This window comes from Capra hircus, chromosome 3 (assembly GCF_001704415.2).
Source record: "Capra hircus breed San Clemente chromosome 3, ASM170441v1, whole genome shotgun sequence".
In the NCBI taxonomy this organism is placed as follows: domain Eukaryota; kingdom Metazoa; phylum Chordata; class Mammalia; order Artiodactyla; family Bovidae; genus Capra; species Capra hircus.
In genome coordinates, this window is record NC_030810.1 from 62,927,111 (window position 1) to 62,941,538 (window position 14,428).

The 14,428-nt window shown below is 34.8% G+C and overlaps 1 protein-coding gene across 1 annotated transcript in view; it reads right to left on the bottom strand.

The window, feature by feature from the left end:
• COL24A1 (collagen type XXIV alpha 1 chain) overlaps window positions 565-14,428 on the bottom strand; it is a 396,719-nt gene continuing 382,855 nt past the window's right edge. Inside the window, exons 57-61 of the mRNA XM_018045691.1 lie at window positions 13,403-13,468; window positions 12,602-12,770; window positions 7,604-7,713; window positions 4,797-5,012; window positions 565-2,008 (exon numbers count right to left, since the gene is read on the bottom strand). Of these exons, the coding sequence (XP_017901180.1) occupies window positions 1,862-2,008; window positions 4,797-5,012; window positions 7,604-7,713; window positions 12,602-12,770; window positions 13,403-13,468 (708 nt within the window). The 3' untranslated portion in view covers window positions 565-1,861. The remainder of the gene's footprint in view (window positions 2,009-4,796; window positions 5,013-7,603; window positions 7,714-12,601; window positions 12,771-13,402; window positions 13,469-14,428) is intronic.

Below are 14,428 nucleotides of genomic sequence, written 5' to 3' on the forward strand. Positions count from 1 at the left end.
GAAATTTTAAGTTTTGCTATAGTCCAGTTTATTGTTCTCTTTTGTCAACTGTGCTTTTGGTGCCCTAACCAGGAATTAATTGCTAAATCTAATGTCATGAAGCCTTTCACCTAAGTTTTAAGAGTTTTATAGTTTTAGCTCTTACATTTAGGACTTTGATACATTTTATGTTACTTTTAAAATTTTTGATATTATCCCAAATGTTGTTTACAGTAATAGTTTTCATCATTTTGAATCAATTTTTGTATATCATGTAAGATAAAGGTCCAACTTCATTCTTTTGCATTATGGATATCCAGTTTTCCCAAAACTATTTGTTGAAAAAACTGTCCTTCTTCCATTGAATGGTCTTGGCACCCTTGTTAGAAATCAGTTGACTATATGAGAGAGAGTTTCTATGCCATGACCTAATTTTAAGTAGGAAATAGGCCCTATAATCCTTTTATAGGTGTATAATAGATATTTTCTAGTAGTGCAATATACACAGTACGGAAGGTCTAAGCGAAAGAGGCTGTCCTACATAATAAAAGGGTATGGTTAAAAAAAAAAGCACCAAAAAAGACATTAGAGCACATTTTTATTATAGATAGGTAAGTGTGGTTTGATGTTATGTTTATAATAGATGTACATGCTTTTCAATATACCAAAAGGTATCATATTTTTAATGCTTAACATTTCTCTTTCAAGGAAAGTCTGAACTTAGCCTATTTTAAATGGCAAATGACTGTATTTGTTTTCTTGAATGTTGCTTTAACGACTGGTAAATTGAATTCTTTTAGGTCCCAACACATTAAATTTAAGAATGATGAAAGAAAATCAATGAATTATTAAAACACATGTAATTTCTATGAAACAGAAACAAAGTTTTTATAATTTAAAACAGCAGCAATTTCAAAAGATTTGCTGAATTACAACTTTACAAAATATATATACACAAAATATCATTCCAGATGATCATGGATTTTTTAAAATAGTATATCACAACCCCTAAACTCTAACCCAAACCTACTACTGGATGTAGCTGGCCTATAATATTTTTTACAGCAATTTAAACATAAACAATAAAACCCCCTCCCAATTCTCTTGTGTTTAAGCACAGGTTACAATGTGCTAGCTTTGATTTTATATCCACAAAGAGAATTTTAAAATAAGAACTTCACATAAATAATGTTTTACTTGTTATTAAGTATATGACCAAACAAATTAAAATAAGTACTAACAATCAAAACATATATTGATGTAACCAGTACATACACTCTTAAAGAATGACAAAGACGAATAAAGAAATAAAATAGTTTATGAAAGCCACAAGCACCTTGTTTTAGAAAGAGCACCAAGCAACACAAAAAGGCAACACATAAGAGGTAGTGTACCACCGGCTAAGATGTATATGCCCACTGGGGACCTGAATACAGCTTAGTATTTGGGAAAAGAAGACATATTAGACTGTGGCTTGCAGTTTTTAGACAGAAGCATTGCACATTTGGGAGCATTAGCCAGTATTGCTCCATAGTGCTTTGCATCTCCAGCTGTCTAATAGGTACTTTGCTCTCAGATAGTCAAAAAATATAGAATACCCTGAAGAATTCCATGTTTATAAATGTTCAGTTCTAGGGAATTCTCTAAAGCTCAGATCAATATAATTTTTCAAAGAATTAAATACTTTATCAGTTATAGTCCTTTAAAAAAATGCCTTGTCTCCTTCTTAGGAGGAAGTCTTTTCTTCCTGAGATTCTTTAAAGTTTAGCCAATGCTTTATTCCATGCATTTCATGATATCCAATAGTAACTTGCTGTCTTTATTTTTCCCTCTGCAACAATTACCTGGCCAATAGCATGCATTCTGAACTAATTCAGAGACCTTAGAGAAAGCATACGGAACTGCTTTCAATGTAGTACTTCCGTTCGGTTTTGAGATGAGGAAGTTTTTGTACTTCTATTACTGGAAGTTGATTAGGGTCCTGGGTGTGAAAAAGGAATTTTGCCTTATGCCAGCTGCCATCTTGAATCTGAAAAATAAGAACAAAATGCTTTGATCTGTAATATTTCCATTAGCAGCAGACAATGTCTTTTCATAGATGGTATAGATTTAAGGATTAGAAATAATGAATAGAAAGTACCTAGATAATGCCTGGCACAGAGTAAGTGCTCAATGAATGGGTAACAGTTACTATGAGTAAATGAAAATATACGCTTATTCCATTTTCTAGATGGCATTGTGTGTTCTGATTTTTCTTGAGGCTTCCTGTTTCTGTTGTCTGTGGATCATTGGACCAGATATGCCCTGCTTCTAATGTGAGTAGTAACCACTTTGTTTTCCTTTATTTGGGACTGATGCTTCAGGATGGAAACTTGTCGTGGATAAAAGGGAATGAGTGCGCTTACCCTCTCTGTACTCTAGGCAGGAAATATGCAGAATCCCTTCAGTACAAGTAAATTATAATTATGTTGAATTATATTTTAGGTTTCTTTTTTTCCATTCCGTGGTTACTGTTTATATAGTTTCATTCCTCCTTTCCTTTCTTTCTAGGCCTTTCTGTTTCCTTTTATTACTGTATGCTCTTTTTTGGAGGGTAAATTCTATTATAAAATAAAAACTATGCTCTGATTAAGTTTCAGGAAAACAAAATAGAGAAACAGTTATCTAGCTTTGTGAAGATTTTTATACAGAAGTTTGTTCATTTACTCATTCACAGAATTATCATGGTATAAATTTTAGAATTTGAAGGAACTTTGGAGATTATTCAATCTATAAATTCCATCTTAAGTTAAGGCATAGAAGCTCACAGAAAATAAATTACCAAAGTCATAACCTTGAGGTAATAACTAGGCTAGAATTCTCTGTAACTTCATTAAGTCTCAAACAATATTTGTTGAAGACTAAGTATTTTTGGCACAGTTGAATAAAATGTAATCCTCCAGTTTCTTACAGTTCTTGAGAAATACCAAGATGAGTAAATTCTGGCTTCTGAGTTTTTGCAGCTTATAAATTTAGTCAGGGAGAGGAGAAACAAACAGCTGTAATATAAGGCCATATATGACATGCATCATAACGAATATAGAGCGTGAATGCTGAGTTCCTCATTTCCAACTAGAACAGTCAGGGAAAAGCCTTGTATATTCAGAACTGAAGATAGGCCTTGAAGTATGCCTACAATTTCCACTTGGTTAGAGGGGTAGAGAACAGCATTTCAGAGAAGGGGAATGACATGAATAGGAAAAAACAAAACAGTTGGAAAGATAGAAAGTGGTTGTGAAAATAAGCCTAGCATGGGGTTTAAGTGCACAGATTTTGATAGACACCCAGGTATAGGTATTCTCACATATAAAATGTGAATTAGTGAGGATTAAGTGAGATTTCCGTTAAAAGTCCCTGGCAATATAGTGTGGACTTTGGAACTGTATACACTTAGGGTTGATTTCTTGCTCTGCTGTACCTTGAACAAGTTACTTAACCTCTGTGCCTTCAGTTTTTCTTACCTATAAAATGATACTAATAGTAACTTCTTCATAGAGCTGTTATAGTTAAATAATGTATGCAATACACAGTACCTGCCATCTAATAAGTCTCCAACAATTAGTAGTAGGAATTGTTGTTGATATTATTATAAATAGATCAGTTTGACCAGAGTTCAGGGTACACAGTCAGTGAAAGCCCAAGCTTGAAAAATAGGTTGGGGCCTGACTATTCTAACTGCTGGTAAGTTTTGATTGTGTCTCAGAAATAGTAATGGGTCACTAAAAGTTTCTGGACAAAATTGTGAAAGTTAATTTTGTTGGTAATGCTGATTTCTTCACCTACAGAGAGTAAGCCATATATTTATGACTATTTATTTTATGATTTTTCAAATATGCAAGTGTAGTTTATCTGAAAGTGAAATGTGAAAAAGTAAAGCACTCTAGTTGGGAAAAACTAGAGCACTCAAAATATAAGACATGTTAAATCATGGGCTTCATGATACACAAGAGCAGGAAACCAAGCTCCTTAAAGAAGTTAATGATATGTAAGTGGATAACTCTATAATAGGGATCAGCAAACTCTTCTGTAAAGGGTTAGAAATAAATCTTTTAGTTTTGTGGGTCATATATACTTGACTCTGCCACTGTAGTGTGATAACAGCCCTAGATAATAAAGAGATGAACGAGCGTGGCTGTGTTTCAGTAACATATATTTAGTAAAGTGAATGCTGGGCTAGATTTGGTCTGTGGATTGTAGTTTGCCAACACCTGCTCTACAATACCTTGTTTTAAAATTATAAACTCTTCATTATTATTTAAAATTAATAGGAACAATGGGCTATGTCAGACACTGATTTCTAGAGTCAAACTGCCATTTTGCCCATTATTTAGCATCAGGTTATGGGGACTGACAAATATGAAATAAACCTGACTTGCCTCTGTAACCTGTTTTTCATGAAGTAATGAGATGCAGAATCACAGCAGTAAAAATATACAAAAGAAAACATTTGTCTACAGGCCCTTATGCTCCATCTGCTATCATCTATAATTATTTCATATGGGGAATAAAAATTAATACATTAATAACACTCATTTTGCCCATAAAACTCCATGGATGACCAATGGGTGTGACAAAAGTTGATATAAATGAATAATTGATTATGAAAAATGTATGGTTATTACACATTAGGCACATTAAAACTTATTCTTCTGTAGCTTCAAGTTGCAATGTCTTACTCTCATATTAATTATATAATTTTACTCTTATGTTAATTATATATAGTCTAATCAATTTTAAGTTAGTTATATTGAATAAATCTAAACATGCCATTCCCTTACCTTGCAGTCATTTGAAAGCACTTTAGGTTCAAGTAGAGTGTTTTCTTCAAAAATCTGACCATTCCATCCCTTGAAACCAAGAGTCAATCCTGAGCCACTTGTCTGAGGACTTGTCCACAATGGAGTGTTTAGACAATGAATGGTGATGATATGGGTGGCTTCTGAGCTCAGTAAATGAAGGAAGTTCATCTGGACTTTCCCGATTCCAAACTCCAACTAATGTCGTTGAAACAATATGTGAGTTATGAGATATGGCAACTGAAAAATTTATAGTTTGGAGAAACTTGAACAAAGTCCTTAAAAGGCAGGCTTGAGAAAGCTACTTTTTAGGACATTTAAGTGCCAGTCAGTGGTGTACTGGTAATGCTTAACCACCACCCCTGCAAGGGCAATTCTGAATTTCCATAGTTGTAAATACTCCTACCATGGCTGATTTTAGGCTATCAAGGTGGTGTCACTTAACACGGAATTCACAAGAGATCTTAAAATAAATAGGCTCTCCTGAGCAGTATAAGCTGGCTTTAGCTTATCACTAGGCAACTAAATATGACTAAAAAAAAGTTTGTATAATGTCATTTAAGATGCATTAATAACTTGTTGTGGATTATTGCTTAAAATTTCTTTCATAAAAATCTGAAATTCTGTCTGTGATTTCATTTGAAGATTTATTTTTTTAGTTTTCAATGATAAGTTAAAAGTTGTGATAATTAATTGGTTGAATTATTTTAATTATGGAGCCTTTAAAGACAAAGACAAAGAATCTTAATCTTTGTGTTAGCCAACCCCTAATGCAGTTTTGGTCATACAGTGAGTCGTCAATACGCTGTTTATTGCATGAATGAATGCATGAACAAATATTAACTAATAAGGTGGACAATGTAAGATAGTACTGGAGCAAGAAGTTTCTAGATTTGGACAAGGAAGCAGATTTTTCTGTAGCTTTAGACATCATCATCATTTTAGCATTATTCAAACAGGGGTATGGTCATAACATAAATGAATAGAAGTGGTTCCTACTGAGGAATTTATACTAATCTCCAGTCACCAAATCAGAATATCAGTTATAAGGTAATAGAACAACAACAAAAAAACTGTAGGGAAAGAGAAGAAGAGGAAAGGTGGGCGGAGGGGAGGGGCATAAGGATGAAAACATGGAAGGATCATCATGAGGAACATTAGAGCTGAAGCAGTTCAAATTCTTTGATTCTGTAGATGAGAACTACAAACCTGTGAAATATGGAGCCTTTCTAAGCCCAGTTTCCTTATTGGCAAGTTTGGGTATAACAGCAATACAGGATTGTTACAAGGATGTGAGTTGTCAAGTGTCGTTTAGTTAGCACAGTGCCTGGCAAGGAGTGGGCTTTCTGGTGGTTCACAGTATCATTTCCCAGGTTTTCAGAGGAACAGAAATTAGAATCCAGGTCCCTGATTCCAAGTCTACTATTCTTTCCATTACCTGTGCAGTCTTTCTAAGGTTGAATTTATGGATGGGAAAAATGGGGGAATTGATTCAGCCAGGGAAAGAACTGGAATATGGCTCCTTCACTGATTTTATCTTCTTTGTACTCCATTCTTTCCTTTCCTTCCATGATAACCCAAATAAAAATCCTGGGCTAAAAGCAGGGGCATGAGGGTGATTATGTGGTTAGTTTGGAAGTAAGGCGATCTTACTGCTCCTCATTAGCATTATACATATTCCACAGAAATAGAAGAGTCCTCCCCTGTTCTGCTTTTGGTAACAGTGGTGAATGCCTAATGAGATAAGTGGATGAAACACCCTGGTTAATGAGGGGGAGCGTTTCAGGAGAAGAGGACAGTCTAATTCTAAGCAGCTGGAGACACTGACACACTGTACTTTTTAGCTGATGCCTTCTTATGGTGGAAAAAACACACAGTAGGTCCATGTATCACTTCTTTGTCCACGAAAAATTAGTTTTTGAGAAGGCCAAGGTGTTAACCAGAAAAAGAAAGAAATGTAGTTTTGGTTTCTTTGATATATGTTATAGGTAGATCCCATGGATGGAGGAGCCTGGTAGGCTGCAGTCCATGGGGTTGCGAAGAGTCGGATACAACTGAGCAACTTTACTTTCACTTTTCACTTTCATGCACTGGAGAAGGAAATGGCAACCCACTCCAGTGTTCTTGCCTGGAGAATCCCAGGGATGGGGGACCCTGGTAGGCTGCTGACTATGGGGTCGCACAGAGCCTGACATGACTGAAGCGACTTAGCAGCAGCAGCAGCAGCAGCAGCAAACTTTAGGATTGAGAAACGCTTGTTACAATACCCAGTGTTGTACCAAACTAACTTTTGTTCATTCTAAACATTTAGTTTATAGAATTATACATATGTTTTAAATACTACCCAGTGGATATTTCAGGGAGGTTATTTTTGTTCCCAGTCACCCAAAATAGCAAGTTTTGTGGCAGAATTCTTCTTTTAATGATGATGATGTCATTTTCAGTAAAAACCTTAGGTAACTGATTACTGAATACAAACACTGCAGCTGTTTTGGAATTTCCTAATGAATGCATGAGCATAAAAACATATGTTTTACATTTTTAAAAGGGATTTAAAAAGCATAGTCAGTAGAGTAAGCCAAACTAAGCCAGTCATAAAAACACGTAATCAAAATGTCAAGAATTAACAGGATTAGTTTTAAAAACCAAAGTTTCTTTCTCATATATGGTAGAGAATATCTTGCTTCCACTCATAAAATTCATAATTATTTAAAGTGGAAGATTTTTTAAATCTCACTATTTACTGATAGTGGGCAAGTACCAGTATATATGCTAAATTCAGAATTTACCTTTGTCACAGAGATAGGAGATAAACATGTCTGACCACCAGCACTGAAATTGCAGAAAACCTCAATGGCATCTGAAGGGCATCCAAGATTTGGATCAATCCAATATTTTCCTATTTATTGTGAAACAAAAATATTTAAACGACATGCTAAAATATTTCTGAACAATCCTTAAAAAGTATCATACTTTCAACATATTTTTTCACACTTTTTCCTGTTAAAAAACTTAGAAGTTTATAAAGATCATACATATAAAACAATACATTTAGTGAAAAAAATAAAAGCTGCAAGCATTATGTTAAACTGATAGTGAAAATACTATATTTTTCACATACCTATCAATTTAAGGCCATTTCATAATTTTAATAAAAAATAATTGAATGGCTATATCTGTTACTTCATGCTATAGATAAAATGAACTCAGCAACTTAAGTGAATTGTCTACAGTTACAAAGTTAATAGAGAAGTTGAAATTAATGTAGGATATGTGTCTATTTTTGTACTATGTCATTACAGAGCTTAAAAATGAATACATATATTTTAAAAATAGAAACCTCTTCAGTCTCCCTGAGGAAAAATATACCTTTGTTTAACTGATAATTAAAAAGAATAACCATTTTTGTTCCCAGAAGAAAAGTATGCAATTAAATGGTTATTTTTGTGCTTTCTTTTCAGATTTGTGAGTGGAAAAGACTGAAGTCTCTATAGCCAGTGTAAGCCTGCCAACCTTTGCATCCATTGAGTGTCCAGGAGAATCAAATGGGGCATAAAGTTGGACTTTAGAACATATTCAAACTGAAAAGTACTGGGGTAGCATCTTAATTCTGGAATAACAGGCTCAGAATACTCAAACAGCACCTTATTCTGAATGCAAAGAGTAGGAATTTTTGAATGAGATGGCCCTGCCTTCTTGCATTAAAAAGGCAAGAAAAAATAAATAGTATTTGTTAAAGGCCATTTTCTATAATAGGTAGAAACCCCTTGTTTGTTTCATTTGTTTCCCATAGCAAAGATTTCTCTTGCTCATTCTGGGCTTCCCCTGGTCTGCCATTGTAGATTTACACACATCCTCGACCATTCCCCCTCTACTATTCTTCTAATCCTACAAAATGAAAACTTGAATTGTTACTTCCAAGAGTAGGGGACTATCTCTATTGCAGTGGTTTTCAGACTGTTGACGCTGTTAAAACAGCTGGGCCCCACCCCTAGAGTTACTAAATCATTACATTTGGGATGGGGCTTGAGAACCTGCATCTAATTCTAGTTCATGGATGATATTTGGAGAATCACTGATCTATACTGAAATATGGAAGAAAAGGGTGAAAAAGTCCTAATATCACCTCTGTATCCCATTTCTCCCTGCTCCGATTTCCTCAGAATGTTGGACATTTTGTAGTTTGTAGAAATTAAAGCTGGCTTTTTAAAAACCAGGATCTGATGCAGGCTTACAGTCTTAACTAAAGAGGTAGACATATATCTTAACTCATCATCTCCTCTCATTCAAGAAATAGTTTCCTTGACTATGTGAGCGGACATATAAGCTTTATAAAAGGTTTTCTATCAAGCAAGATCTCATTCTTACATGGGTTGGAGTGCTTTGAACTCAGGCATTGTTCTTCACTGGTGAATTGGTAGGGGGCTTCATATTTTTTTAGGATATAAGCATTATACAATAATACATCTTTTGTAGGCCTAAATGCTTGAACTCAGAATTGGCTCTCTCCTGAGAACACTGCTTCCATGCAAGCCCTTTCTGCCACAGCCTCTACAGCATTGTGCCCGAGTCAGGAAGGGGTCTTTCTTGCTCCTTGTTGCCACTTTCAGACCATTATCCCTGCTTTCAGTCTGAGAACACTGAAATTTTTGTCATTGCACTCTATCGCCTGTCACCTGTTCCTGTTGCCATCATCAGCTTTATTTCTTTGATTTTAGCCTTTGGCTAGCTCTTTATAACCTAATTCAAGGTGATTTTACATCCATGTGGTTGATATTTGTAAATATTCTGACCTCTACTCAGTTCCTCCAGTTCTTTCCCACCAATTTTTTTGTACGCTTCTCCTGTTCTGCTTACTTTCATCATTAACTCCCAAGGCCATGCCCTAGTCTTTTTTTAGGTTTATTACCTACAGCTAGATCTCCTCCATGATTTCACCTCTCTTCTCATTTTGGCTCATTCCCTCTAGTGTCCTGATTCCAATAATTCTTTGATCCCATCATTTTTACTCCCAGAGTATAGACCTTTGAAAGCCTGAATCCCCACCATCTGTGGGCTTCGGATTCCAACCTTCGATCCCCTATTACACTACTCAGTCGCTGGACGCATCCAGGGCAAAAGCAGCTGTAAGTGTGTGCCCATCTCTGCTGTGTTCTTCAAAATCCTTTCTACTTTGTCAGTATTTTGTTTTTAACTTTTTAAAAATTTAGTTAGGCAAATTGAATTACCGGCTTCCTAACTGAGAGTGGAAACTCTCCAGCTCCACCATTTTCTCTTAAAACCTGACAGTTTTAACTGCTACCATGCCTCTAAACTGCTCTTGCAAAGAGCATCAAAGAACTTCCCATTAGTAAATCTAGTAGCCTTTTTCAGTCTTCACCTAACTTGACATTGGCCCAGTAGATCCCTGCCTCTTCAGGCAAACATTTTCTTCACATTCATCTACTTTTTCTCCTATCTCAGTGACAGCTTCTTCTTAGTTTTCTTTGCTAGTTCCTCCTCAACTGCCTGATCTCTAAACATGGAAGAGTTCTAAGGCACAGTTTTTAGAACTTTAAAAAAATCTACTCTTTAGGGTAGTCCTAGAGAGTTTCAGGGCATTAGGTGCTATTTATATGTAAATTACTTTATATATTTTATCCATAACCAGGGCCTCTCTCCTGACCTCTCTCCTGAATAGACAACTACCTACTTGACATACTTCCTTGAATGTCTAACAGACATCTCAAATACATCCCAAACTGAACTCCTCATCTTGATTTCAAACTTGCTTCTCTATCTGTATAGACAGCAATTCCACACTTTTAGTTCCACTGCAGTACTCTAGCCTGGAAACTCCCACGGACGGAGGAGCCTGGTAGGCTGCAGTCCATGGGGTCACACAGAGTTGGACACGACGGAAGCGACTTAGCAGTCCTTTAGTCAAAACTCTTAGCGTCATTCTTTATCATTCTGTTTCTCTCATAATCCATATCTGAATTATCAACAAAAAAACCTGTTGGCTCTACCTTAAAGCTTATCTAAAGATTTAACCATTTCTTACCACTTTCCCACCACTAACTCTAGTCCAGAACATCATCATCCCTTATTGGATTAATTTTGTAGCTTTCTTAATGGCTCCTTCTACCCTGTCCTCATTATATTTGCAATACATCACCAAGAGTAACATTTTCAAAATTTAAGTCAAGTCTTGTCATTCCTTTGCTCTAACTCTTCTAAAACTTTCCATCCTATTCAGAGTAAGAGCTGGAGTCTTTTGATTAGCCTATAATATCCTATATAATCTGGTTTCTTGACATCTTTCTGACTTCATTTCCTACCATTCTTCTCCTTACGTACCTCTTCCAGTCACCTTAACCTTCGTGCTAATAGGACATGCTAAACACAGGTTCAGGGTTTTTGCATTTGTTCTTTCTTCCTGGAAAGCTCTTTCCCCCAGATTCCTTGTGGCTTCTTCCCTTACCTCCTCCTGATATTGCTCAAATGTCACTTTCTCAGAGATGATTTATCTACCTACTCTATTTAAAACTTCACCCTCAACCCTACTTTCTATCACATCCCCCTTCCCTGTTGTCCTGTGTTTTTCTACTGCACTTACAATCTCCTAGTGATGAAAGTATTTTTGGGCATAAATAATTTCCTGATACCTTGCAAGCCATACAACTTAGCTATTTCTCCTATGAAGAAGGCAGACCTTGAATTAGATTTTAGTAATTGGTATGCCCTATAATGTCTTTGTTCCTTTCAGTTCTATAGAAATATATTTTCAAATATAGGAAAGAGTCAAATTTGATTATGATGAGAAGCTATAACTAGACATATTATTTGTTTTTGTGATAATCTAAGGTAGGAGACATCTATAGAAGTTAAACATTTTATTAATATAAATAAAACAAATATTTTTGCTACACTTCTAGAATGGAAGATGCTTTTAGACAAATATATATTTATACATGTATATTTGCATGTAAACACATGTGTATAAAAAATAAAATATGAACTACTGTCCATCCTACAGGATTAAGTAACTTATTGTCAAATCAGCATATGTATCATTGTATGTTAGGACTAGAGTTTTTACCAAAAATAACTACTCATAATTGATTGTATAGCTGACTATATAGACCTCATCAAAATTAAAATTAAAATGACATTGTAGCAGACAGGGTTTCTCTGTTGATCATCAGATGGTAATGGCTCCTCCACTTGCTTTAAACCTTTTGCTTGATGGCTCTATTTTTGCCACTCTGGCTAATGGATTTTGAGGTATCAATGTGAGAATGAGACGATTCCAAGCATGACAAGCCTCCATCTTTACAGTCAGATTCCAAAATGAGGCATTTAAATCCCATTTTATGTAAAAATTAATTTTAGGGAGTGTAATAGAGGGGGGAACTATGATCTCTTTCTTCATGTTGCCAACTCTGGTGGTCCTGACAGATAATATTGTCTGTTAGTTCAAAAGTTAACCTTTTCTATTTTTTATTTTTAACATGTATTCTAAGCACAGAGTATAAGCGAGTGACATAGATGGGGTAAGAAAATCTGGGGATATGTCAGATTTTGTAGTAGAAGATCTTTATAAAGCAAACCCTTAAAAAAATGATACTTTGATATCAGAAACCATATTTACCTTAAGAAGTATGTATTTGGTTCTTGATGACCTTAAAATGCCTCTGCCATGGTTTTATCAAAAATCATAAGATTTGGCATAAATACACTAGAAATCTCAAACACACTGAAATGATGAAATGAAATATCACAGTTTAAGGAAACCAATAACTTACCGTCTGATACTTTGTGTTCACAGTTAAGCAAATCTTTGCAGATCTGTGCTGGATTATCTCGTGTGCCAAGAGGATGCTTGATGCTGTGTAGTAAATTGCCAAGATAGTTCAAGGTTTTGAAGATCTCTGCACTGTGGTCAATTAAAGTTACTTCAGTATTCTGGTAGCTCTGCCAAGTCATCATGAAAATCATATTAGCAAAGAAGCATAGAGTGGTCATTACCAGTATGTAACCCAAGTGATCAACAAAGATCAAGACAGAAGAAAAGTGTACTCCTATTGTGTGCAGTGAGTTGAGAGTAGGATGTAAAGAACAGTTTATACTTAACTATAAGTATTTGTGTTTTGTTAATCTTGATCCTAACAAGAGGTTAAATTCACACTCAAAAGTCTACTTTTCAAGCTGACCTAAAACTGAACAATTACTATCCCTACAGCATAATTAAAAAGAACCCCTATATACAATGAATAAATAGAGCTTAAGAAAAATGAATAATGATGCTAGATAGATGCCATTTTAAGAAATGGCTAACTTCATTTAATTATTTTCTTCTGTAATACCAAATTCTTATTTTGAAAATCCTTTGACAATATTTTTGTTTTAAATGTTTTCCTTAAAAATCTTATACATGTATTTCTGTTTATCAAAATTGTTTTCTTTGTCCTTAAAAATGGTTTCATTACTTTTAAACTCTTGTAAATACAGGCCTTGAGATAAAGTCACATTTTGGCCTCTGAAAAAATATTTCTGTTTAATTTGTAGATTGAGTGTGCCAATGTAAATAAAGGCAGATATATTACCTCCATCTGTAGGGCAGTATGTGATTCAATCAAGGCTTGAATAGCAGCATTGATATCCATTTGTTTCTGTGTAAAACAAAACCATTTGCGATTAGCAATAAGATCAACACCGAGTGCTCTAAAGTAAAGGCTATAAATTCTGAAAGCACTGCTGTTAAAGCATACTAGACTTATTATCTGAATTTGTAACTCTTATGGTTAGACTGATCTCACAAATATTGCCTAGCTATCTGAAAGGACAATATGCTGCCTTCATCCAAATTTCAAAAGTCTCCTAATTAAAACAGGACCAAAGTCCAGAGTTTGCAAATGAAAAACTATTTGTCTCTGCTGCCTGAAAACACACACAAAAGTTACTTACATGGAAGAAGAATGAAATATGATCCCCTCCGTTAATAAATTGTAAAGTGAAGAATAAATAACTGTAGTAATTTTTAACAGCTACATTCTTGGAAGAAGTAGAATAAAATATTACTGTCCTGAGGTATTCACCACATTAGTTTAATCTGATACTTCTGTGGTCTTAAAAACAATTTCTGAAGTTGGAAAATGTGTCAAGTCCCAAAAGAAATAATACAACATAAATATAATCTCCTCCAGAATTTAATAAAAGATATTTTTAGAGAAAGACCCAGAATAACCATTAGTAAAAAGTCTTTTTGTATTTTATTTTTAAAAAAGCTTGGGAACTAAGAAGCATAAATTGGGAGAAAATTCTGTGAAATGGCATTTGTGTGAGCAAATCAAGCATCTGATTTCTTTCAGAATGATTGTACTGCTGAGATATCTTTTTACTTGCAAGTCCATATAACAGAAACTCTTTTCAACATCTCCCATAACTCATGGTTGATACTTTGGAAAACTATTTAAAATGATGGCACAATCAACAAAATATACTCATCCTTGCCTCAACATGTGGTTTTCATGTTGGAAAATATTTGCATATGTATGCCGCCAAACACATATTGAGGATAAAATGGTAAGCAAATAATACAAAACAAAACAACCTTGCCCTTGTAGAGCTAA